Raw genomic sequence first — 27,416 nt, forward strand, 5'->3', positions numbered from 1 at the left:
TAAGAATCTAAAGTCTTCCTATACCTATCAACTGCTGTATGCCCTGCAGGAAGTGGAGTATTCTTTCCACTGTGACACATTGCTCTCTGCTGCCACCTCAGTCCATGTCAGGAACTGTCCAGAGCAGCAGCAAATCCCCACAGAAAACCTCTCCTGCTCTGGACAGTTCCTGACATAGACAGAGGTGGCAGCAGAGAGCATGGGGGTGACAGGTTCCCTTTAATAGCTGGTTAACACATTCAGGTTTTTAATTACAGTTAATAAAGGGAACAGGCACTAGGAATAGGCAATACTTAAAAAAAAACAACCTCTAACTGTGATTGAATATAAGAATTGGGGATTTCAGATTCGTTCAGTTGCTGGTTGGAGCTACAGAGGGACAGACTGTATATCAGGGAGAGAAAGCTTTTAGGTGAAGTTAGGTAGGAAGGGACCCCTAAAAGCCCTTGTTAGGGCTAAAAGTATAAAAAAACAGAGATTTAGAAGCTGTTGTGAGACAGGCAGTGTGTTCAGATATCTACTGATAGTGTATATGGTTGTATACTGTGATAAACCTACCCCCCAACCCCACTCTTAGGGTATGATGGGGTTGTGGTCATGTAACACTGCAGCTACCATGGTAATATGGGGGTTGTGCTCATATAACACTTTAGCTATCAGGGGATGGTGGTGGTTGTAGTCATGTAACACTGCAGCTATCAGGGGATGGTGGTGGTTGTAGTCATGTAACACTGCAGCTATCAGGGGATGAGGGGGGTTGTAGTCGTGTAACACTTCAGCTACAAGGGAATGATGGGAGTTGTGGTCATGTAACACTGAAGCTATCAGGGGATGAGGGGGGCCGTGGTCATGTAACACTGCAGCTATCAGGGGATGATGGGGGGTTGTGGTCATGTAACACTTCAGCTACCAGCGTGTGATGGGAGTTGTGGTCATGTAGTTATCGTTAAATTTTGTTATTACCTATTTTACACTGCACCTGACCTGATATGTATGCAAGTACACCTCTACTTTATGTTCATAATTTGTTTGTGAATCTTCGGCATACACTTGGGAAAATTGGGATGTTGGCTCATCACCAGTGTTACATGCACCCTTGCATGCTTCCCTTTCTGTCCCATATGCATCCAGAGCTGTTGGCATCATTTCCTGAGGTTTCATTGTGGACTTGGTGACCTCCTAGTGGTCCAGGGAGCCCCTCCCGCGTCTCACTGCCACCCCTCCCCCCACTCTTACCCGCTCACTTTTGGCATGCCTAATAGCGCTGGCAGCGAGTGGGAAACAAGGAGCAAGCGAGGGCTAATATGACAGGTCATCGCTCGCTTGCTCCTCACCATTGTCACGTGTAATAGGGGCTTAAAAGTGCACCAGGCTGTAGAAAGCCGATCTATCGATAAAGTAAAGAGAAATCTCTGGATGCTAGCCTTGAATGTGTCTCCGTTGTTTCTATGGATCAGTGTAATAAAGACTCTGAGCCCAGGCGATCATTTTCCAGTTTAGTCACATGCCATTGGAGAAGGGGCTCGTGCGGATAAGCTGCACCTAGGTGCTGAGCTGGCTTTAATCCTTTTTGCTACAGCAGCAATGCATTACAATTGCTGAGACTGTTAGATCACTGTTAGTGCAAGGAGACACATGGTACCTTTCCTATATCCATCTAGGCTTCCATAATGTAGAAAAATTCTTTTATACTCCAGTGCAAAGAGTCGAAGATGCTTTCCCAAGCTTCTGAGGTATGCCCCCCTTCCCATCCCCCTCCCTGCTTGGGACTGCTTCCATCTGTAATTAAAGAAGGAATATTTATGGGGTGGAGATTAAGGAGACATTTAAAGGAACATTCCGGGCAGGGACATTTTTTTTTCAAAACTGCCAGAGAAGGGGTGGGTGAAAAAAAAAATAAAAAAAAATCATGCACTTACCTCCCTGGCTCCACCACTGATGATACCACCACTCTGGTCCCCTGATTCCTGGCCACTTCCTGGTCTGAGAGGGGACCTGGGAAATGACCTTCCAGGCCTGCTCAGTCAGTCAGTGGCTGCAGCGATGTCCTGCCTCTGCCACTGACTGGCTATACAGGCAAGACGCATCACAATCCATGTCTCCTGTCCGACCAGGAAGCAGATGGGGACCAGGGGACCAGAGCGGTGGTATGTGGGCACCAGCTTTGGAGAAAGGGAAGTAAGTACAGTTTTTTTTTCCAATCCTCTCCCTGGCAGTTTTGAAGAAAAGTGTCCCTGTCAGAAACTTAGGAAAGCTTCTTTTACTCTTTGCCCCCAGAGAATAAAAGCATTTTTGTACAGGATGTTATGCTGACAGATTCCCTTTTAGACCCTGGTACCTATGTGGCGGCCTAGGCATTAGCCTTAGCCCTGTGAGAACGCTACGTGATCATTGTTCTTTGCATGTCTTGGCGTTCCTGTTTCATTCTTGTAAAGGTATGAAAGCTATTTTCAAGTACCATTAAAAAAAATACTTTAGCATTGTAAATATTACACTGTGATAGAAGAATGTTCCATTGGCGAGCGGTGTGACTGTATGTTAATATTTGCAGGTGAGGGAGAAAGAAAGAAAATATGGTATTTCTTAATTTGGGCGTGAACCCTGAGAAATGGTTCAGATATCAGAGGAAGTATTTTTACTAGCTGTGCTCGACTTCCCCAGAACGCGGATTTATTAAAATGACCGTCTAATGTCAGCGGTAGAAGACTCCGAGTTTTTCTATCACATAAATCACTTATCAAAAGTTGTTTGGTTCAGAAATAAAATGATCCATTTCTTAATGATTTTTATGTGCTGAATTTAAATATCACAAGGAAAAATGTGAATTGGCTCTAGTTTCTATGATACGGAAGAGTTTTCATGTTACTGTTTTGTGAATTGTATAGAATACAGTTTAATAGCCGACATATTTATTACTTCTGCAATCATAAGGAAGCAAGTTTACTGTTCATAAAATTTTGAAATATGTTCATGGGAAACTTAGTTCTATCTGAAATCACCTACAATTTACAGGCAGATCTAAGAATTTTTACAAATTAATTATGTTTATTGAACTCTGGAATGTAGGTCCTTATTCAATGGCTACTCCATTTACCCCGATACCTTAGGCTAGGTTCACACTGCGTTTTTGCAATACGTTTTTTTCATCCATTTTTTTGCAAAAAACGGATGAAAAAAACAGATGCATTTGCGTGCATCCGTTTTGATCCGTTTTTCCATTGACTTTCATTATAAAAAAACGGATCGAAAGGATCCATTTTTTTTTAACTGACAAAAAAGTAGTGTTGACACTACTTTTGTGTCCGTTAAAAAAAATGGATCCGTTTTTCTTTTTTTATAATCGAAGTCAATGGAAAAGCAGATCAAAATGGATGCACGCAAATGCATGTTTTTTTTCATCCGTTTTTCGCAAAAAATGGATGAAAAACACGGATAGCAAAAATGCAGTGTGAACCTAGCCTTATACCATAACTATTGGCCATTCTAAGATGATGCAATATACCAGTTGATGATGCAATACTGATGATGCAAACTTTTCCTAGTATTGTATCACAGGCTGTGAGAAGTATAGAAAGTACATCTATATCTTGAAAATTAGAGCCAATTTCAAAATTTGAACCTCATTTTCGATCTCAGCACCCCAAAATTAGTTGAGTTCAACTGTTTTCATGTCGGAACCTTTTTGGCTGTTGACCAGTGTATTGATTGTGAGTGTACATGCACATGAAATAGTGGGTTCACATTACTAGGCCGTAGGGTATATTCACACTGAGCAATTCTTGTGGATTCCATGAGGGAAATGAAGAGAAAAGATTTCTGCTTCATATTCCTCTCCTTTAAAATAAGTGTTTTTTTTTAGGTTTCTAGGAGCAGGTTCCCAAATTTAAGCAATTTTTTTTATATTTATTTATTAGGAGTAACCTGTTAATAACCTTCTCTAATATTTAGGGAAGAAGACACCTGCAACTCTTTCCAAGGCTGCAAAATATAGGACGTCTTTCTTAAAGAATTATTTTAATAGAATTGTCAAAATTGCTATTTATTATTAATAAATGCTGACTTTTTTTATTTTGCTTTTCCCCTTTAGGTGCCTATATTTAGCTCATAGATGGCATGGGTAACTTTGAAGTTTTCAGCTGTTTTTATACTACTGCTTCGGTATTGTGTTTCAGCAGAAGATGATGAAATGAGATCAAGTAAGCAATACTTTTTAAACCTAAAGCGTAAATATTAAAAGTTTTCAACTGTAGATTTCTACTGTTCCTACCCCAACTTTCAGTACAAAATGTAAAATATAAAATATTTGTGTAGGAAATCTGTGAAACTACCAGGTATTGATAAAATATTAAATATCAAAAAATGGTGCCCCAGAAAGCAGAAGCATTCCATTTTTTTTTAGTATCTCCCCCCCGCCACATATACTTACCCATGATGATCGGTGTCCAGCGGCGCAGCTTTGTTCCCGTCCTATGGCGCCAGTTGCATCCCACTGGTGGTGACGTCACCGCTCTTCTAACCCCTCTTCTTTATACAGGTCTATTGAAGGCCAGAAGTCGGGGTCTCCAATGCATCTCTATGACAGCGCTCTCATAGAGATGCATTGCAGACCCTGACTTCCGTCCTCCTGAGCTGCAGAACTGAAGAGGTCACATGGACGCCAACGGGATCCAAGTGGTGCCGTAAGACTGGAATGAAGCTACGCCACTGGACACCGATTATCATGGGTAAGAATATGTGGCAGCCGGCAGCCGGGGGGATAATAAAAAAAAAAAACCTGGAATGTTTCCTTAACTACCTGTAAGCTAAACAACAGTCCTGAGTGGAGATGGAAAACTGTTCGAGTTTGGCAATGTTCGGTGAGGCTCATTAAACCCTGCAGCCGCGGGGAGTCGACTGCAGATGGTTTGTGTGTTAACCCAGGAGTGCTAGATGTAACTTGCAAGAGCAGGTGTTGCGCTACCACTGGGCACTTGTCACGGGCCTCAGCGTGGTATATGCCCTCCCTGGGTACTAACACAGGCCTGTTAAAGCTTGTAGGTGTATTTGTTGTCCCTGGTGACTTGACATTTAGTAGAAGGTACCTGTACTCACGGTTTAGACAATACTGTCTCTTGCCGAAAGAGATCACAGAGTGCCAGATCCAGGAGCACAGGCTCCAGGCTAGGACATCTGGGTGACCTAAACCCTCAATATTGTCCATGGAGATCAAGCAGTAGTCAGTGGGATACTTTGGCTTTAAATGCAATTTAACCATCATGCTGGGGATAGTCCTGGTCAGCTGCAGGACTTCCTGAAGAATACTTATAGAGAGCTACCACCGCAAAATGATCACTGACCTTAGGGAGGTCAGCTAAAGAAGACACTGTAGGCTGCTATTTAAAATGCTCAACTTGATGAGACTCTTATTTGAGGCTCCATGGACTCTACTCATGGAGTAAAGAGCTAGTCACCCCAGACGCACAAAATTTAGGTTCCTTTTTGTTATGCCCCTGTTTAGGTTTAGCAGCCCATAGCTACTTGCTAGAAGATACTTGTGAGAAATAAAGTGTTTCGGTCACCTGGCCGCAGGCCAGGCCCTAGAAAAACTCTCAGGAACAGCAGCAGGGTAGCCTCACTTCTGAATGACTTCTTCCAGACTACTGACCTCCACCAGCTACTTAAGAGCTATTTAAGACTGGGCTAATCCCCTATTGGTGGAAAATAGGTGAGGCAACTCAATGTCCCATTGCATAGAATGTTCTAGAAGGCTTCCATGATGGGTGAGGTTGAGGGAGTAGGCCACGGCTGGCTGAATTACAATACAAATACTCTCTAGTGGCATCTTGTGGCCAAAAAGAAATAGTGCAATTTAGTAAATATAATATAGGAAAATCATTATAATATATCTTCCATGCCGACTGAACTAAAGAGGAACCCAGCAGCGGCACATGGGTTCAGGGACACTATATTCAGGTTTGGAGAACATTACCGAACCTGAATGGTTCAGCCTCTCTGCTCAACACTAATAAACAATCTATTTTTATGTAGAAATACAGTGGTACCTTGGTTTAAGAGTAACTTGGATTAAGAGCATTTTGCAAGAAGAGCTCACAGTTTTAATAAATTGTAACTTGGTTTAAGAGCTCCTTGTCCTGGGTGGGAAAGGGAGGGCCTGGTCTGCATAGTGGGGTCTACAGCACTATTCTCTGACCCAGAAAGTCTTGCTCACTTTCCAAATCATGGCAGATCCACTTCAGGCTTACATCAGGGGACAGGACTGTGGAGGTAATCTCTCCATAGCTGTAACTCCTCTCTCCCTGGACAGAGAGCGCTGCATGTATGTGCCCACATCTATCCTGCTCATTCCTTCATGCTCCCTGCAGTCTCTGTCAGCCCTTGTGTTTCCCATCCTCTCCATTCCTGCTATAATGTACCTGCACTTACACTCAGCTATACACACTGCTGTTATAATGTGCCTGCACTTACACTCAGCTTATACACTGCTGCTATTATGTGCCTGCACTTACACTCAGCTATACACACTGCTGCTATAATGTGCCTGCATTTACACTCAGCTTTACACACTGCTGTTATAATGTGCCTGCACTTACACTCAGCTATACACACTGCTGTTATAATGTGCCTGCACTTACACTCAGCCATTCAAACTGCTGTATATAACGTTTATGTCACTATCCTCCTGCAGAGCTTTGTGATTCTCACTTCCTGATTGGTCCATGCTGAACACACACCCCTTCCCCATTGCTGTCATGTGACCACACAGATCTTAAACAGCAGCCTCTCTATTCTAGCCTGTTGTACTATACTACTGCATTATGGGGATCTGCAGTTCCATCCTGTATCTACAAACTGCTGCTGTTTTTCAGGTTTATGCACTTGCTAATCTCCTACTTTTTCCCTATCATGTGGATAGTGTAAAAGTTTTTTTTTCTAGGACAACCTCATCAATATTGCAGTCACTATGATCCTCTTTCTTTCAGTGAATGTCCCATTAAATTATTATTATTATTATGGCTGTCCTGCAATTTTTCTGTATGAATGAGGACCTAGAGCCATGTAACAATGCTGCAGATATTTTACTTGTTAATATAGTATAGTATAGTGTAGTATAGTATAGTAATGTAAGTAGTATTGTATATACTGCAATGTATAATATGGCAAGAGGTACTCTCATCTCAATCCAATAGAATAGGGGATGACTTGGGAGTCGGCTTCAGAGCTACAGGTCACGATTAGATATTTTTTACGTGTAAAAACCTTAAACAAACATTTTTAATAGTTAACAAATATAAGTGCAGGAGCCCATGAAAATACCCAGTATAAACCCCAGAATAGCATTCCCAGCTGTTGGGAGAACGTGGAGGGAGGTGATATGCTTGAGTTTCCCTTGTGCATTGGACACTGTCTTGTTTTTGTGGGTGTGCGATGGTTTGCTATTAGGGCACTTCTTTTGTCTGGCCTAAATGTCTTGGCAGTGGCCTCACGTGTTTCGAATTACCTTTCTTTCCATCCCAGCTTTGCACTGCAGTTCTAGGAATTTAGATTATTGAATAATTCTTGATGGCAGCAAACCTCATTTTTATGAAAGTCTACAAAGTGAGATGTGGTCATTCCATTTTATCTGATAATTACAGGTATGTGGCTGAAACGGAATCTCTGCAAGAGGTCAAGTGTATAAAAAATATTCAATCAAAACCTGCATATACTTAAAGCGGCACTATCAGCAGGTTCTTCCCAGAGAAGCTGCTGATATGCCGCAGTAGCTGTGTCCATCAGTAGTATATGGCCATTAGTTTCACCCCTCTCCGTCCCCGCATTGTTTGTTATATCACTAAATGCTCTTATGCAAATTACTTGCATAAGAGCATTTAGGGCGTTGCAACCTCCTGTTGGCCTGCACCCCACCCATGTCCCAAGGGTGCCATAAAAGAGATCATTTGGCCCCTATCTGCCCAGTTGTAAGCTTATTCAGCCCAGGAGAGGCCATTGCTAGTGTAGGGACCATGTCTCGAGGACGCCGTAACGTTGGCGACATGGTACACTCTTTGATTAAATAGTTTGCTAAGATTCTCACTTTTTAATATTTACAGAGCAGGTGTTTACTGTGTGTACGCTGGGAAGAGTATATACTGTACGCCCCTGCACCTGTGGGTTGCTGCTGCACTTTCTGTTTTTTTTTTTGTAAGTATAAAGTCTTTCTTATACCTACGTCCTGAGGGACCTCTGGGAGGATCAGCGGTGGCAGCCGCAGCCACAGTGTGTACAGCCCACTATGAAGTTATAAATATGCATAGTGGGCTGGACAGGAGGGGACGGGCTGGGCGGGCCGCGGCATTGCTCTCTGGCCCAGAACAATGCCCTAAATGCCCTTATGCAGGTTATTTGCATAAGAGCATTTAGTGATTTAACAAACAATGCAGGGGCCGAGAAGGGTTAAAGTAGTGACTATGTATTACTGACATACATAGCTACTACGGCATATTAGCAGGTTCTCTGGGAAGAACCTGCTGATAGTGCCGCTTTAAAGGGAACCAATCAGGCCAGTTGGAGTGCAGTATGAAGCTCCTGTGCAGCAGCAACAGCTTTATACCTCAGAAAAGGGAGAGGTGAGAGGTAGTCATCTAGGTGTCTAGTCACAGTTCTCTGCGCGCTCGGCAGGGATGACCGCACCACTACCTCTGCACGTGTTCGTATCGGGCAGCAGTAGCGGACGTTCTTTGTTAATGATACATTGCATTAGAATACGAAAGGACTCGTCAAGTTAAATATTTTTGCTAATACTGTTAATTTAGCAAAATGCCTCCTTCTCCAGATCTGCTGCTCTTTCCCTCCCGTTGTTGACAGCTCGATGTCTAGGTTTTGGACCATCACTCAATGGGAGGGAAAGAGAAGGCATATCAGGGGAAAGGGGTTAAATGAATGTATTTGCAAAAATGTTTAACTTGACAAGCCCTACAAGTTTAGCAAGAGCACCATGTTAAAGGCTCTAACTATAAGACGCTATAAGCGTCTAACAGGCGTGTTCTTGGCAACAGCTGTTTCGTGCTAATTAGTACTTCATCCGTCCATCCTCTGCCGACTGTTCTGGCAGCTACTTCCGAGATGGACTTGTGTCGGCAGTGACAGCCTGCTCAGCCAATTACTGGCAACTGAGTTGTCCTGTTTCAGTCACTGATTGGCTGAGAGGGCTGTCACTGCTGAGGCTAGTTCAGATATTCAGCAGGGGACCCGAAAATGTAAGAGGGGGGCCCTCGGATGGTCGGGACTGTTAGAAAATTAGAAAAATGTTTAATAAAAAATATCTGATAAAAAAAAAGTGGACCCTCAAGCGATCATGTTTGATCAGTCTGGGTTGTTTAATATTTTCTGTGTAGCCCCTTCAATATATAAAAAGTGAAATGCCCGGAGTATCCCTTTAAGCCTAGTTACAGTTTGTTTTCTGAAGTCATTCACCATTCATCTGTCCATGATTAATTATTGCTATACTTGCTCTTTTCACAGGTTGCAGAACTGCTCCAAATGACTTGGTATTTATACTAGATGGCTCATGGAGTGTGGGTCCTGAAAATTTTGAAATACTTAAAAAATGGGTTGTTAATATTACAAGCAATTTTGATATTGGGCCAAAGTTTACTCAAGTTGGAGTTGTGCAGTATAGTGACTATCCTGTCCTTGAGATCCCTCTGGGCCGCCATGAGTCAATTGATGATTTAATAAGAAGGATGCAAGATATTGAGTATCTAGGAGGGAACACCAGGACTGGAAACGCCATTCAGTTTGCAGTGGACAATCTGTTCGCTAGATCTTTGCGACCGCTAACCAAGATCGCCATTGTTTTAACTGATGGCAAATCTCAAGATGATGTCAAATACATAGCAGAAGAAGCAAGAGGAAACAAAATTACTCTTTTTGCCATTGGAGTAGGATCGGAAATTGAAGAAACTGAACTTAGAGCAATAGCTAATAAGCCATCATCCACATATGTGTTCTATGTTGAAGACTACATCGCAATATCCAGAATACGGGAAATCATGAAACAAAAGCTTTGTGAAGGTAATTTGTTTTAATCAACTATGCAAATTTTTAAATCAAATTAAGGCTTTGGCTTTGGCTTAACATTAAGGCTATGTTCACACACTGTCCTTTTTCGGACGTATTATGCAAATTGCAACTTACAATTTGCATACTATGCCCTTATTTCTGTCTCAAAATGATGGCTGACCCCCCCACCCCCTGGAAAAGACACCAGATTCACTGGCAAGTCTGAAAGGGAGGAGGGAAACAAAAAAAAAAAAAAAAAAGTTTTTTCTGTCCCTCTGCTCCCTGGTGCTGCACCCCTGCAAGGTGCTGCCCTAGGCACCGGACCACGGGTGCCTAATTGTAAATACGGCCCTGTCTACACTTCCTCTCCCCATGTGACAACTTCCTACAGGGTGTATGTAACAGCCACTGTGAGTGGTGGAGAAGAGAGTGTGAGAAGAAAGGAGGATAGAGATAGGTAGAAAAAAACACCAACTCTCATTGGTGTACAGAACCATAAACACAACAATAACCCTTAGCTTACCACAGCTGTGACACATATATACACGAATATACATACTACTGACATCTAGTGGCAAAACTTATATATGACTTAATTATCACTTCCCTTTTGACGCAGTATTATTCTCCTGCATATTAGGAGAACAGCTGAACAGAATGATGTAAGTAATACACCGTAATGTGATACATCTGTTCAGCATTTCTGTCACTAGTTTATGCTGCCCTCATTTAAGGTAGAATAAACCTAGCGACAGATTCCCTTTAAATTCATTTAGATGTATAAGCTCTAACAAGATTCTTGGAATTTTTCCACCCCTGGAAAAACAAATCTTTGAGGGTTCCTTTTCGGAATAATCCTAGCTAACAAGTTACAAAACTAAAATAGATTTATTTTGCTGCTTTGAACATTTATTGCATTGTGCTTGAATTGATTCCATTTTTACACTCTACTTGCTCTGTGATTTATACTTACTCTGTTTCTACAGAGGGGTTAATAATATATATATATTTTTCCTCTACTTTTCCTTTTTCTCTGCATGATTGAACAAAGTAATTTAAAAAAAGGTAAAATTATAGCCTTGGTATTCATGACAGAATATAAAACAAATGTATTACATAAAAACCCACTATCTATGTAAGTTTTGTCTATACAGTACAAATGTTCAAAGTGATTTCCATTGGTGACACAGCAGATGTCTAGGTGGTGGTTCATGTCTGTCCAGAGGCATGCCAGTCTTTCTAAGGAATTCCAACATTTAATTAATGATATATTTAAGTCTTCTTGATTAGTACTTTTTACAAGTACTATGGTGATTTACTTTTTATGCTTAATTAACATACATTACAAAGTTATATAATTTAGTAACATACGACATGGAGAGAAAGTAGCTGCTGCACATCACACCTATGGCTGACACTAATGCCTCTCGGCTATATCTAACAACCAATGCCAGGATGTTGTTATATAATTTGATCAAACCATATTGCCCCATGTACCACGTGCAGGTCTCCTGGTTCACATGGGTCCCTACACTAACTCCACACTGTGTTTGTCAGTGACCGCCAACCCCGCAAAGCTAGCGCAAGCAGGGAAGGGAGGCCATAGAATGGCCCTGCAACCCCAATGTCACAAGAGAAAACCCAAAGGGCCCCCCAAAACTCCCCCCCCCCCCTGGAAGTTAAAGAAAATATACATACCAAATCACTGTCGATAAACTCCTATATTGTCCAATACCAGTCTGTCCCTGGCTGCAAAACTATCAGTTACTACAAAAACGGACCAAACTATAAATTGAATCATATAAACATCTTTATTATTCAGAAACTTTAAAATACATAATGCAATTAAACTGGTTAAAAAAGAGCCAATGGCCGTACACACGGAAAACAGCCACCCACAGGACAAGTAAATCAATCAATAAATGGGAACACAGTATGGTATAAATAGTGAGCAATGAATCTAAGTTACATGTTACACAGTTGATTATATTCTAAAACGACACATTGCAACACCCCCCGGTCTTTAAAGTGCAAGTAAGAATTGCATATTGCCCAAGTGCTTCGTTGTGGCCAAACTGGAGGTGTAGAAAAGTACTACTAGTATTACCTGTGATATGGATATGTGCACGTCCCCCTCCAATGCACGTTTCGCGCTGAGCTTTTTCCAGGAGGAGGACCTCCTGGAAAAAGCTCAGCGTGAAACGTGCGTTGGAGGGGGACGTGCACACTTACTTGTCCTGTCCTTGGCTTTTTTTTAACCAGTTCAATTGCATTATGTATTTTAAAGTTTCTGAATAATAAAGATGTTTATATGATTCAATTTATAGTTTGGTCCGTTTTTGTAGGAACAAATCACTGTCGACCCCGTCCTCTACTCCTGGACGCCATCTTTGGTCGATGTCGTCACAGCAGTGGGTGGGCCTGGTCTCCTTCCTCTTCGCTGTCTTCCATAGCAGTGAATGGGAGAAGAAACGGCTGCTGGTGCATTTGCACACCAGCAGCCTTTTCATTGGCTGGAGCGCATCACATGGAGCACATTACCTCAAAATTATGGCCATATTTTTGTATTTTTTTTCTGTCTTTGAACAGTAAGTACACTTCAATTTTCCATTAATAACAGTTTAGGGATCGCTCCTAAAGCTGGTATTTTTAAGGGACCCAGTTAGCCCTAATCACCCAAAACATATTTGGGAAGGTACAGTAACCCATGCAATCATTTCAACTAACAAAAAAATCCATATTGACTTATTCTCAAGATGCACTAGTTTTTTTTTTTTAAATGTATTTTATGTTTCTTCGCCATACACAAAGAATGCACAATTCCTTTAACCTCATTAATATACTATCTAATTGTTGATAGATTAGCTGATATCAACATTACCGCCATTTTGTTTATGACTAGGTGTCTGGTTAAGTAAGATAATATCCACTCTCTGCATCTTTAGAATTTCAATCATCGTTGGACTATTACTTGGTGCCGGTTATTATATGGGTCTTTCTCTGGAGCACCTCCACCTTATACCTCCTGTTGGAACATGAAATGACTCTCTTAAAGCGACTCTGTACCCAAAATCTGACCTCCCCAAACCACTTGTACCTTCGGATAGCTGCTTTTAATCCAAGATCTGTCCTGGGGTCCATTCGGCAGGTGATACAGTTATTGTCCTAATAAAAAACTTTTAAACTTGCAGCCCCGTGCCAAATGGGAGTATCTGTGCCCTAACTCTGCACCACCCCTCCGTCCCTCCTCCCCACCCTCCTCATCATTAGGAATGCCACTGAAACATTTTCACCATGTTGTACACTGCACAGGTGGTTAACGATCCAGCCCATATTCAGTATTCACACAGCTGACGAATAGGAGACAATCTTCCTCGAGCATTCCTAATGATGAGGAGGGCGGGGAGGAGGGACGGAGGGGTGGAGCAAAGTTAGGGCACAGATACTCCAGTTTGGCAAGGGGCTGCAAGTTTAAAAGTTGTTTTTTAGGACGATAACTACATCACTACATCACGATAACAACATCATGGTACAAGTGGTTTCGGGGGTCGGATTGTGGGTACAGAGTCGTTTTAAATTGTCCTGTATCTCATGTTCTTCCACCAAATTCCTCTATGCAAAGGAAGTATACAAAAATTCCTCATTTTTTGAGGCAGGGGCAATTTTTCCCATCTGCTCCATATATAATACTCCTGATATTTTTCCTCACACCTTATTCTCTAGTCCAATTTTTTTTTTGGTAGGCATTAGAGATGAGTGAATCTCAAGCATGTTCGGGGTCATCAAAACCTAAGAATGCAGCATTTGATGGTGGTTGAAGAGGTTGGATTTAACCCTAAGGCAGGCTGTATACATGTTTTCCAGGACTCCCTGGGGCTGCATCCAATCTCTTCAGTCACCGGTATACAAATGCCGCACTTTCAAGTTCAGACGAACCTGAGCCTGCTTGAGATTTGCTCACCTCTTGTTTGTACTCTTGCGAATCCAAAGTCCGATTAGCTCCAGCCAATCCAATTATCTTCAAATTGAAACAAAAACTTTATATACACTTTACATATTTATTTCTTATGTTATACATATTATTTCTGGCAGGTTATTTACAATTTTGAGCTATTGACATTAAAGTGACTATAGTTTAAGGGGAAGCTCGGGGTATTTTTTATTTTTTTTTCCAAAAAAGCGGGGGAGAAGTAAGATGAACATAAAAACATGGACTTACCTCCCTGGCTCCTCCCTGTCCCCTGTCCGTTTCCTGGTCCGAGCGGGGACACGAATTGTGACATGTCAGGCCCGCTCAGCCAGTCAGTGGCCGAAGAGGAACCCCGCTAAATTTCTTAAAAAATAAAATAAAAAAATAAAAATACTGATTCCTGACTTCTCCTTTAAAGGGGTTATCCAGCGCTACAAAAACATGGCCACTTTTCCCCTACTGTTGTCTCCAGATTGGGTCGGGTTTTTAAACTCAGTTCCATTGAAGTAAATGGAGCTTAATTGCAAACCGCACCTGAACTGGAGACAACAGTAGGGGGAAAAGTGGCCATGTTTTTGTAGCGCTGGATAACCCCTTTAAAGTCAACTTTGCAAAGTAGCAGAGAATTTGTGAGCTGCAGGATAAATCTGTTTCAGAACATTGTTAGTCAAGCTAGACTGACATTAAGGAGTTGAGTATAGCCAGCCATGTCATGCCTGATCCAGACACAAGTGATGCTACCCCTGAGAAGTCCATAGCCAGACATAGGAGCACTGCATGCAATGTTTTTCTGTCAGGCGCAAGGAAATATCAAGCATCACAACTCATGCCAATAAACACAAAGCTGTTCCTAAAGTTTTGTCGTCAGTTTCCTTCTGGGTTTTGTGTACTATGATGGGAGAGATAGATATTTGTAAAAAAGGCCTTAAAGTTTCATAGGGTTACTGATGTATAACAGTGACACTGATTTCATAACTTTACATATCATTTCCGTCCTTTATTGCGTTGGTTTAGGTCATTTATCTAAATTAAAGGGGTACTCCAGCGAAAATATTTTTCTTTCAAATCAACTGGTTTAAGAAAGTTATATAGATTTGTCATTTACTTCTATTTAAAAATCTCAAGTTTTCAAGTACTTACAGCTGCTGTATGTCCTGCAGGAAGTGGTGTTTTCTTCTCTGACACAGTGCTCTCTGCTGCCACCTCTGTCCAAGGAAGAAACTGACCAGAGCAGGAGAAGTTTTCTATGGGAATTTGCTGCTGCTCTGGACAGTTCCTGACATGGACAGAGGAGGCAGCAGAGAGCACTGTGTCTGACTGGAGAGAATACACCACTTCCTGCAGGACATGCAGCAGCTGATAAGTATAGGAAGACTTGAGATTTTTAAATAGAAGTAAATTACAAATCTTTATAACGTTCTGAAACCAGAAAAAGATTTTCGTTGGATAACGCCCTTTAATTATTTCTTCAGGTCCTTTGCAAGTTTTGAATTTTCACACACACATTTACAAAAGCAAATACTTGATAAACAATGAATATTTTTATACACCAGTCATATAATATTAATGATATAACAGTGATTTGTCTGTGGTAAATAAAATAATTATATTACATAGCGCAGACTAAACATTTGACAACACAGAAAAGATTTTGTGCAGTAATTTAATAATCCTGTAAATAGTTTCCCATGCCCTAAAATCTAGAAAAGGATTACATAATATCTTGGAATTCCTAAAGCAGTACTCCGGAGTAACAAGGACCTAGCCCTTTAACTGTAAGTCCTCAAATAGTGCTTACAGTTAAATGAAGTGTTTTGATTGGCAGTGGGAAGAGCCATACCACCCAAATTCAACCCCTCCCCCCAACCAATCACTCTCTCTCTCTCTCTCACTCCATTTTTACGGTCAGGAAATACTGATCAGAAAGCCTTTCAGATAGAAACCATCAGTATTTCCCGACCATAAAAATGGACCAGGAAAAGAAAACATTCACCTGCTGTAGGCTGCACTGGGAGAGAAAAAGCGGCTAACTACCTGGGGGGATTAACTAAATGGGGGACTGTACAATAAAGTAAAGCATTATTTTTCAGGGGAATTACCTACAAGGGGTATTCCTACCTACAGGGGGAATACTACCTATTGGGGTGTGGTCAACTACTGTGGGGAGCACCTACAGGGTGTATTTCTACAAAGGGTTACCACCTATTAGGGGTCTCCCTGCACAGAGAGACCTATTATATGGATATGCAAAGGGGGTCTAACTAATATATGGGGGTCCAAAGGGGACCTAACTACTATATAAAGCCACAGAGGGGACCTCATAATTATTTAGGGGCACAGTGGGGACCTCACTATTATATACAGGCACAGAGGGCTCTAACTAATATAAGAAGGCATGGGATGGGGCCTGTCTACTGTAACAGGGGAATCTACATTCTATATAAGGGCATAGGTGGGGACCTAACTACTATATGGGGACACAGAGGAGGCCTAATACGATATATGCTGGAGCAAGGAACCTAAGATAGTTCTCTGGGACTCTACCTCCTTTACATTGTAACAGTCTACCCCAACAGTACACCTACATCAGCCCTCCCTGTAAATCCTATTGGATTATGGATTCCGTTATGCACTTTATCCTAATTCCCATGAATTGTGAATAAATCTACAATAAAGGTCACAGCACTTTGCTGTCAGAAGCATTAACCCTTTACAGTATACACTATACATCTTTATGTGCATCCGTCATATGGCATTTGTCATGATATTGTACAAAAATATTTTATTTGAGTTGAAAGAACAGTATTTCCTCTGACATACGCCAAAACTTAAATAGGACATCGATGTTTGGTTCCAACAGAAAGTGCCAAATATTTTTTTACAAGATTTTTCTTCGAGATTTTCTGAATACATCTGGCAATGTTAGCTTTAGGCAGACAACATTCTTGGCATTTTGATATTTTTATTTAATATAACATGTTGTAACACAAAAAAAAGACATGAAATTTTCTGAGAAATAAGACTTTTCTGAATTAAGAGAACAGCAAAGAGAGCCAAATGTGTTAGGCAGGTAGAATAGTTTTTTTTTAATTTTTTTCTTTCTTTTTAATGTTTGAGAGAATCAATAATTGCTGCAAAGAACATCTTAAAGTGTCACTGTCGTTTAATTTTTTTTCAATAGTACAGGCGATTTTAAACTTTGTAATTGGCTTTATTAGCCGAAAAATAATTTTTTATCATGAAAAAGCAGTTTGAAGCTGTTCTCCCCGTCTTCATGGTTCTCTTATGGAGAGGGGAAGGGTGGAGGAAGATGAGGCACCAAAACAGGACAACAAAGAGTTAATTTACAGCTCCATCATCGGGCTATCTCCTCTGATGTCAGCACTGACCTCTCTGATCTCTGAATACTGGCTTTCACACAGCTCCCACTGTGTAAAACTTTGTTTCTCTGCTCTCTGCTGGCAACTAATCTCCCTCCTCCCCCCTCCCCTCTCCATGAATTAGAAAGGGCAAGTCTGATGTAAACAAGACGAGATTTCCTGATAATGAGCAGTGAATGAGAGAGAGGAGGGGGGGGGGGCTGAGGAAAGTCTTTTTGAATGCAGATAATAGCAGATTTGAATAATAAACCAAATTACAAAGTTTCTTAAATCGCCTGGCCTGCTCCTCCCATACATATCTCTCCTCTCGTCTGCTCCTCACATCTCTAACATTTCTCCCGAGCTCCCCCATAATCTGGAACGTACTACCTGGCTCTTTTCGTCGCTCCATAGGAGTAGATAGAGCAGTGGGTTGCGTGTTCATAATAGAGTCGGCGGGGCCCAATACAGAGATCGTCAGACTTCCCGCAACCTCCTACTTTTCCCCTATCAATTGTCTCTCTCCAAGCAATAGCAGACATAAAAGGAAGGTAATTCCTGTCCTTCATGGTGCCCTCATTCATCCTTTTTGTGTGGCGCTTTTTGAGGCCTCCAAAAAAAAAAATGCCAGAGAAACTGCCAATGCGTTTTTTTTCTGACATTTTGGACTTTATGTGTGAATGATCTTCTTTGTGGTTTAGGCGTTTTTGTGTGCTGAATTTTTTTCCCTCAGCCATCATATGACCTAGCTGCTGGACCACAAAAGGTGACAAAAACACCAGAAAAAAACACCATATGCACAGCAGTGGTATTTTTGAGACAACCACAATACAATAATTCCATTGAACTCTATGGTAAAGAAAAAAAAAAGCCACACCCCCTCAGCATGCTGCGCTTTGGAAAAACTGCCACAGAGCCTCAAAAACACCAGAAAGGAGAGAAAAACACCACCCCAAAAAAACACCATATGTTAAAGGCTGATCATAAACTTCCGTTGACCTCCAGCTATCATTTGCCCGCTGGAGTTTTTACAAAATAAAATAAATGTCATGTTATTATTAACGTTTTTATTTTAAGGCAGTGTGAAGCCTTAAGTAACATCACTATGTTATCCAGGAAGTGACATCACCATGTTATCCAGGAAGTGACATCCCCATGTTATCCAGGAAGTGAGATCCCCATGTTATCCAGGAAGTGACATCACCATGTTATCCAGGAAGTGACATCACCATGTTATCCAGGAAGTGACATCACCATGTTATCCAGGAAGGGACATCATCTTGTTATGCAGGAAGTGACATCACCATGTTATCCAGGAAGTGACATCACCATGTTATCTAGGAAGTGACATCACCATGTTATCCAGGAAGCTGCAAAATCTGCAACGGGTTTTTCCGTCAGGAATCCATAGTGTGCACATACCCTAAAAAAGCATTGATATGTATAAATTATTCAAACATTTTTGTTTTCTGTAATTGAGATTATTTTGGTACATACATATATATATATACACACACACAGAAGCTCATAGAAAATCCTTGAACAATTGGAAGACGTGTAATATTTTTAGTGAACAATGTATTCTGTTTGCTCTTTCCTTAACTTAATAGGTTATACAGATCCTCCCCTTTCGGAAGCAGTATACGGAAACAGTAAGATGGGTAAAGGTATAATGCACAGCCTGGCTTGGTTTCCTGGAATGTGCATGGTGTAATAGCAATAACATGGCTTATTTAGTAATGTTTTCTTAATGTATGTTTGGTACTAAATGTAAAAGCAGGTTTCATATATATGTACAGAGATGGGATAAGCTGACAGTGGTTTCCATAGATCAATAGTACAAGCCAAAAAAAAAATCTTTATAATATATCTTATTAGAGAAAAATCCTTTTCTCTCCCTCCATACTAGCCTTGTCAATTATAAATTTCCTCAGAATTCAATGAGAGATCAGGTTACTGCTGCCCATAAAAGTTTATGAAGAAGTAACAGACCAGCTGCTATGATGCTTACTACAGAAAATAAAACAGCAGAATATGTGTGTCCGTAGAATTAAATGGTCAGCTACAACACGATCTCTGTAACCCTGAGCTTCAAATCTGTCTCCTGTCTGATTTATGAATCTTATTATTGATTTCTGAGAAAGATAACATCCATTGTGACAATGCGTCATGCTCATGTCTCCTTTGACAGAGAAGGGAGTTCTATCAACTCATGTATGAATCAGGTTACATGCTGCACATACAAGTCTATAGAGAGGAAATGGAACAGAGGGGGTAGAGAAGGATTGGGAGTAACGGAGGCAGACAGACTGTAGTGCTTAAGTCTCAGCTTAGACTGCTCTATAATGTCCTCTATGCTGCTGCTGCTTCTGAGTGTCCTATAGAGAAAAAGAGGAACTGAATGCCCTCTTCTCTGTAAATCCTGTGTATGGTAGCCATCATAATAACTAGTCTCTACTCACTTACTCAGGGACAGGTGAAAACTAGAAATACAAATAATTTAATGGCCAGATATAGTGCTACTATCATGTAGACACATAGCAGCTTACCCTAGAAATTATTCTGAATTTAAAAGTATGCATTAGTGGTATGTGGTAAAGGGGAAGAAATGAGATCATAGGACCTTAATTCTAATGAAGAATATGGTATCAGCTTAAACAATATTTAATTTATCATATTAGTATGGAATCTGTGTTTTACGTTGTATCATATTTGCATTAAATGAAACATATCAAAAAGCCTGAATTTATTCAGAAAGCTTCCTAGTTCCTTTTACTGTACATTCCTTTTTTGAATGCTAACATGCCATTGAAGAAAAAAGTAGCTGCATTCACTATTAGGTGAAGCACGATTCTGTATTCATGAATATATACAGACAAGGTGTGGACACACGAGGGCAAATGCCGGCAGGGTAAGGATCACAGCCTGTTTCATACTACAGAGCGCTTCTGCGGACCACTCCTTACTACTACGCCAGTATGATACAAATAGACACACTAATTGGTGGTGTAGAAAAAAATAAATAAAATAAAAATAGATATAGAGCAACAATAATAAAAACAATAACATGTAACACCTGCCAAAGAGACATATAAAAACATCAATTAAATAAAGAAGCTAAGATCGATCTTATCATTAAGATCTCCGGGACCCGACTCGTCTGTTTTCATAATCCATTTACTTTCGGCTTGCAGTAATCTGCGATGCTTATAATGGCCGGGATTTCCCATAATTCTCTCGATTCCTGCAAATCTTATGCCCAATGTATTACCATTATGAATTTCTGTCATATGCTGAATGAATCTAGTCGCACCTTTCGCCATTTTTAAGCGTGGAAGTGTTCCCTGATCCTAGTTAACAAGGTGCTTTTAGTTTTCCCTATGTAGAATCTGCCACAGTGCAGAATAAAACATAAGCTACACAGGTAGATCTACAGAAGATAAAGGGGGACATTTACAAAGGGTCTGGCAGGGGTGTACACCAGGGAGAAGGCACGGATTTGGGCGGGCAGGGGGAGCTCAGGGGCACGCACCAAGACGGGGAGGAGCTGTGACCTCCTCCCGCACCTCATTTATCATGGTTTATGACTGCTGGCAGATGTATCCAATTCTGCACCGGCTGGAAACAGAGGGCGCAGGTTCTCTTAATATCATCCGGGGACCCGTAGGAGATAGCAGCAATCTGCTGCCGCTGCTCCTATTGCACGGAGCGATGGCAGAAAATCTTTGCTATCAAGGTTGCGTGTCTTTGAAAGACAGCGAAAGACATTTATCGTTGCCTTTTATTGAACAAAGCAATTATAGGTCGCAATGGACGATAATTGGCCAAATACGGCCAATAATCGCTTTGTGTATTAGGGCCTTAGGCTACATTCACACGTCCCGCAAAATTGTCAATTGACAATTTTAGAAGCTATTCAAGTGAATGCAGCCATTCACATGATCTGTGTCGCGACCCCCACTGCGAGCCGCATGGCAAAAAGATAGGATGCACAGCAGCAGAGATGACCGGAGAGCAGAAGACATCTACTCAGCTACTCCCCCTGTGCCAGTAAACATGTGAGCCAGCCTGCACGGGGGAGTAGGTGAGTAGTTGTCTTCTGCATTCCTGTTATCTCAGTTTTTTTTTTTTTTACTGTTGCTCTGTGTCTGCTTTTATTTTGTTTCACATGTTTTTCTACATCAATAATTAGTGAGTCTATTTGTATCATACTGATGTAGTAGTAAGGAGGGGTCCGCAGAAGCGCTCAGTTGCATGAAACAGGCTGTCATCCTCACCCCGTCAGCATCTGCCCTTGTGTGTCCACAACTTGTCTGTATATATATTCATGAATAAAGAATCATGCTTCAGCTATTCGTGCAGCTATTTTTTCTTCCTTGGCATGTTGGATTTGAGCCTTGGCTAGCTAGCACCACCACAGCACTCCTCAATGCCGGTCTGAGAGACTGCTGTAGTGTTAGTGCCGGTGCATTGCTTTCTTCAGGTTATTGGCACTTTTTTTGATAGCTGTTTTCATTAAAAGATTGCACAAATATTACTTTTAATGGCGTGGAGTATAAATTACAGATTTAGGCTATGTTCATACTAAGTAAGAGACCTGCCGCTCTGTGACCAGGCCGGGTTTTCCGTGGCACTTACGTAGTGTGAGCATAGCCTTACTTTGTTTGCATTGCATGGAAAAAAAATATTGCTAGGCTTTTTTTTTTTTTTTTTTTTACCAAGCCATACATTGTTAAAACTAATGTGTGGTATTACATGATACATTGCTTGTTAAGTGAAAAAATAGCCTAAATTCTGCTTGTGCTTTGAATGATTGGAAAAGAAAAAGTATTTTATTATTCAGATTTGGGAAGTAAAAAAACCCCCATCTATATCATTATAGAATCACTGCCATTATATATATATATATATATATATATATATATATAAACTTTTGACAAGTCATCCTCATAAGGCTTGTTGGTCGCAGGGCTGAGACCTGCTGCGATCCGAAGATACAGCTGGGAAGAGAGCACGGCTGCAGTGCAATTCACTTTAATTCTGCCACTTTAGCCTCATTGACCATTATGTAGTTAAAGCGTCGGAATAAGCTGGTGGCCGGGGAATGGATTGCACAACTGCTGTTCTCTCTCCCAGGCTGTATCTTTGGATCACAGTGGGTTTCAGCACTGAAATTTCTGTGTGATACTGATATGTATTTTATAATTATGGCCCTGATGTGGTTTTACTATAAAAACCTGTACATATTATATGTATTCATTCATTCATTGTTATTGAAAGATAAGTGAATGTCCGATGATGCTAAACTTCTGCAGAAATATCGGGTGGATACTAAAAACAAGATATATTATTGATGGTTCTTAAAGGGGTACTCTGGAGGAAAAAAGTTGTCAAATTAACAGGTTGATACATGTCCTGCAGGAAGTGATGTATTCATTCCCCAGTGCTCTCTGCTGCCACCTCTGTCCATGTCAGGAACTGTCCAGAGCAGCGGCAAATCCCCACAGCAAACCTCTTCTGTGAACAGAGGTGGCAAGAATATATCACTTCCTACAGGGTATACCAAGCCTAATTTTTAATACTTTTTTTAAGGAATTAATTTACAAAACAATAACTTTCTAGCAATAAATTTGAAAACATTTTCTTGTCTTCTGAATACCCCTTTAAACATAGGAAGTAGGATTGGTGCAAAACACAAAGGGGCACACTTATAAACGATGCTCCTCTGGCATCCACAGCTGTAACCCCCTCTGTAGCCTTCTCCCGTGCCTAATTTTTCATGATTTACGTCTGCAACCAGGCACCGACTATGCAAAAAAAGATTTTGGCGCAATCCTTGGGAGAAGCACAGGTGTGAGTCTTTTAGTAAATCTGTTGGTGTAAATGGGGGTGGGTCTCGGGAGGTGGTGTCACTATTAATGACGGGCCGCAGCGATCGTGCTGTTATTAACCCCTTCAATGCCGCCGATCATGGCATGTAACTGGCAGTGACAGGAGCTGCACTCCTGTCACTGTCCGATGGGGACCCGATTGTTTTCCCAGACGCTGTAGGAGTAACATTCACCTCCATGCATCAAGCTTAGCGTTCTTCTGCCACAGGCAGGCTCCTTGTGAAGATCACCGTTAACACTGAACAATGTTATGCAATGGCATAGCATTGATCAGTGTATGCAATCTAGTGATTGCATCTTCTGGAGGAACATAAAAAGGTAAAAAAAAACCACATATGGTACCAATAACATTTACAGATTATGATGCCAAATATAAGACCCTAAACAGTCCTATTGGTTAAAAAGTGCTAAGGGTCACTTTGCGGTGAGGAGGAAAAAATGAAAATTGGCCTGGTCCTTTGGGCCAAAATCCACTGTGTACTTAAGGAGTTAAAAAACAAACAAAGAAACAACTAGTTTGCGCACATATTGTTACAAACTTGCTGGGTCCTGATATTCATGTTACTTTCATACAGGCAGCTTCCTTTTTCAGGTATATAACGCACCCTGCCACACTGCAAAAACTGTACAGACCCTGATAATTTTGGTCTGGGACCTGAAGAAACGATGGTTGTCATTGGCTGATCATTGCCTCTACTACACAAAACGATAATCGTCCGATTTGGCTGATTATCGCTCCGTGTAATAGGGCTCTAACCCAGATGTAATACAGATAGAACACTCTTTTGGAATATATTTGGCTCATAGATGACTGACTGTTAGTTTATTTTGCCTGGGAGTCTCCGCGGTGGTCCTCACCCCACCAATAAATCTATCCATAGGTCTAGGTGAGGGGTCCAGGAAAGGCAGTAATGGTAAAGTAAATCAATTGTTATCAGTTTGCTAGCAACAAACTATATACTCTAAAATGTGTTACTGTATACAAAAGTGTGACTAAGCCCTGTATAATCGCACTAATGGATCTATGTGATTTATTATTTGTGTTGAGTTGTAATATTTTTCATTTGATAATGAATTTAAGTATATTTTGATAAAAAAAAATTAAAATAGAATCTACATTACTGTATTATGTGTCTACTCAACCTAACGCCATGCCTATAGCCTGCTGCTGGGATGAGTCCACAGGGTGCAGGTAAGTATAAGCGTGGTTAGGAAGCCATCTATGTGCAGCAAGTACAGTGCAGGTTACATCAGAACTGTTGCTCCCCTGTTAGTTACAGTGACAGTAAATGGCTCTCCGTTTGTACCACAGAATCTGTTTGCCCAACAAGAATTCCAGTGGCCGCTCGGGATGAGAAAGGGTTCGACATACTATTAGGTTTGGGAATGAATAAGAAAAATGCTAAAAAAGTAGAAGGTTCCATTCCTGCAATGAAAGCGTATGAAGTCACTTCACAGATTGATCTTACAGAGTTCACCAGGTAATTAATCTATCTATCTATCTATCTATCTCCTATCTATCTATCTATCTATCTATCTCCTATCTATCTCCTATCTATCTATCTATCTATCTATCTATCTATCTATCTATCTATCTATCTATCTATCTATCTGGGGCATAGCTAGGATCCCCAAGCCCCCCTCTTGCACTGGCCCCATAGCAACTGCCTACCCTGCCTCTATGGTAGCTACGCCACTGCAATGTATCTATCTAAGGCAGAAAGGTTCAGCAGCACTTTGCAACAGCAGCAGCACTTAGCAGCACCAATGACCAAAATTAAATAAATGTAGTACAGTCCACGGCACTCCAAGGCTTGCAAAAAAAACGTATGGTGATTTATTAAAAAAAGAGCATACAACAGCATACAAGTGGGCCTCATGTTTCGGTGGCCGTCTGCCACCATTTTCAACCGTGCAAAGTGAAACACTATCTATCTATCTATCTATCTATCTATCTATCTATCTATCTATCTATCTATCTCCTATCTATCTATCTATCTATCTATCTATCTATCTCCTATCTATCTATCTCCTATCTATCTATCTATCTATCTATCTATCTCCTATCTATTTATCTATCTATCTATCTATCTCCTATCTATCTATCTATCTATCTATCTATCTCCTATCTATCTATCTATCTATCTATCTATCTATCTATCTCCTATCTATCTATCTATCTATCTATCTATCTATCTATCTATCTATCTCCTATCTATCTATCTATCTATCTATCTATCTATCTATTATCTATCTATCTATCTATCTATCTATCTATCTATCTATCTCGGCAAGTTTAATACCATGTAGTGTATTTGTAATTTGTTATTTCATCTCCCTAGCTGGTTCTATTTTGTGTTTGTTTTTATTTTGTCCATTTAAATTGGAAAATCTCTCAAACAGCGGAAGCACAATCCCCCGCTGAAAAGTCATTGTTGAATAACAGTTTACCAGGTTTATTTCCATGGAATTCCCATGCCGTATATTAGATAAGATGGAAAATCATGAATCTATTTTTATTTTTTAGAAATGTTTTTCCAGAAGGTCTTCCCCCTTCATACGTCTATCTATCTATTGATCTATTATCTATCTATCTAACTATCTATCTATCTATCTATCTATCTATCTATCTATCTATCTCCTATCTATCTATCTATTGATCTATTATCTATCTATCTATCCATCCATCCATCCATCCATCTATCTATCTATCTATCTATCTATCTATCTATCTATCTATCTATCTATCTCCTACTATCTATCTATCTATCTATCTATCTATCTATCTATCTATCTATCTATTATCTATCTCCTATCTATCTCCTATCTATCTATCTATCTATCTATCTATCTATCTATCTATCTATCTATATATCTATCTCCTATCTATCTATCTCGGCAAGTTTAATACCATGTAGTGTATTTGTAATTTGTTATTTCATCTCCCTAGCTGGTTCTATTTTGTGTTTGTGTTTTTTTTTGTCTATTTAAATTGGAAAATCTCTCAAACAGCGGAAGCACAATCCCCCGCTGAAAAGTCATTGTTGAATAACAGTTTACCAGGTTTATTTCCATGGAATTCCCATGCCGTATATTAGATATAATGGAAAATCATGAATCTATTTTTATTTTTTAGAAATGTTTTTCCAGAAGGTCTTCCCCCTTCATACGTCTTTGTGTCAACTCAGAGATTTAAGACCAAGAAGAAATGGGATTTGTGGAGAATAGTTGCACTTGATGGCTCAGTACAAACTGCTGTTTCACTGAATGGAGAAGACAGAACCTTATCCTTTACCACAACCAGCCAAACCAACGATGTGCAAATTGTTAAGTTTATTACACCAGGAGTAAAGGTAGCAGATAGGAACAGATTTATTCTTATAATTAACATTCTTATTATTTCTCAATGGAAAGGGCAGACTTTTTATTTTAGTCCTTGTGACTTGTTCTTTAATAAATACGCACTCATATTGATCTGTCAAAAAATAAAAAACATGGCACTTGGGCAAAGCTGGTCACAAAAATTGCTGTTGCGGCATCAGTTAAAGCAAATGTACCATCAGGTACATCGCTTTAAGTTTTTTACATCAATAGACTGGAGCCGCACCACAGAGGGCAATGGGTTTCACACTGGGGCCGGAGGGCCCGCCTCCAGTGCTCCAGACAAAAGAAGGACCACGGCACTGGCATCCCTGAGCCGGCATCAGTATAATCATATAAAATACTTAAAGCTATGTACTTGATGGTACTTTCATTTTAAAGTATGAAATGCAGACCCTATGGGACTTCTTGATAACAGAGAACAAACAATCCCTGTGTAATTCAATCTTGTAGTCATACTCCCTTCTGTGTGACCCCTAGTTTTTTTTACTAACACACATAATGCACATAACAAAGCAGGAACTTTTTAAAGAGTGTGTGGCAGAGTATGTTTTTTTTAATGATGGGTCTGTACAGAAGGTAGTCTGCTCCTGCACCTATGTATTTAACCATATGGGGTTCTAATGGGCCCTTATAATTAAAGGACAACTCCGGCCAAAAGTATTTTTTAATGTGTTATTACTTATGGAAAGTTAGACAAATTCCTAATACACATTAATTATGGGAAATGCACATATAGGGCTTTTTCCCTTAATTTAGTAGATCATAAAGTGT

At 40.5% G+C, this 27,416-nt stretch overlaps 1 protein-coding gene across 1 annotated transcript in view; it reads left to right on the forward strand.

Moving 5' to 3' along the window:
- COL21A1 (collagen type XXI alpha 1 chain) overlaps nt 1–27,416 on the forward strand; it is a 126,366-nt gene that overhangs the window by 30,229 nt on the left and 68,721 nt on the right. The window contains exons 2-5 of the mRNA XM_069973415.1: nt 4,088–4,196; nt 9,502–10,053; nt 24,574–24,742; nt 26,398–26,614. Coding sequence (XP_069829516.1) covers nt 4,109–4,196; nt 9,502–10,053; nt 24,574–24,742; nt 26,398–26,614 — 1,026 coding nt within the window. The 5' untranslated portion in view covers nt 4,088–4,108. The remainder of the gene's footprint in view (nt 1–4,087; nt 4,197–9,501; nt 10,054–24,573; nt 24,743–26,397; nt 26,615–27,416) is intronic.

This window comes from Dendropsophus ebraccatus, chromosome 6 (genome assembly GCF_027789765.1).
Source record: "Dendropsophus ebraccatus isolate aDenEbr1 chromosome 6, aDenEbr1.pat, whole genome shotgun sequence".
In the NCBI taxonomy this organism is placed as follows: Eukaryota; Metazoa; Chordata; class Amphibia; order Anura; family Hylidae; genus Dendropsophus; species Dendropsophus ebraccatus.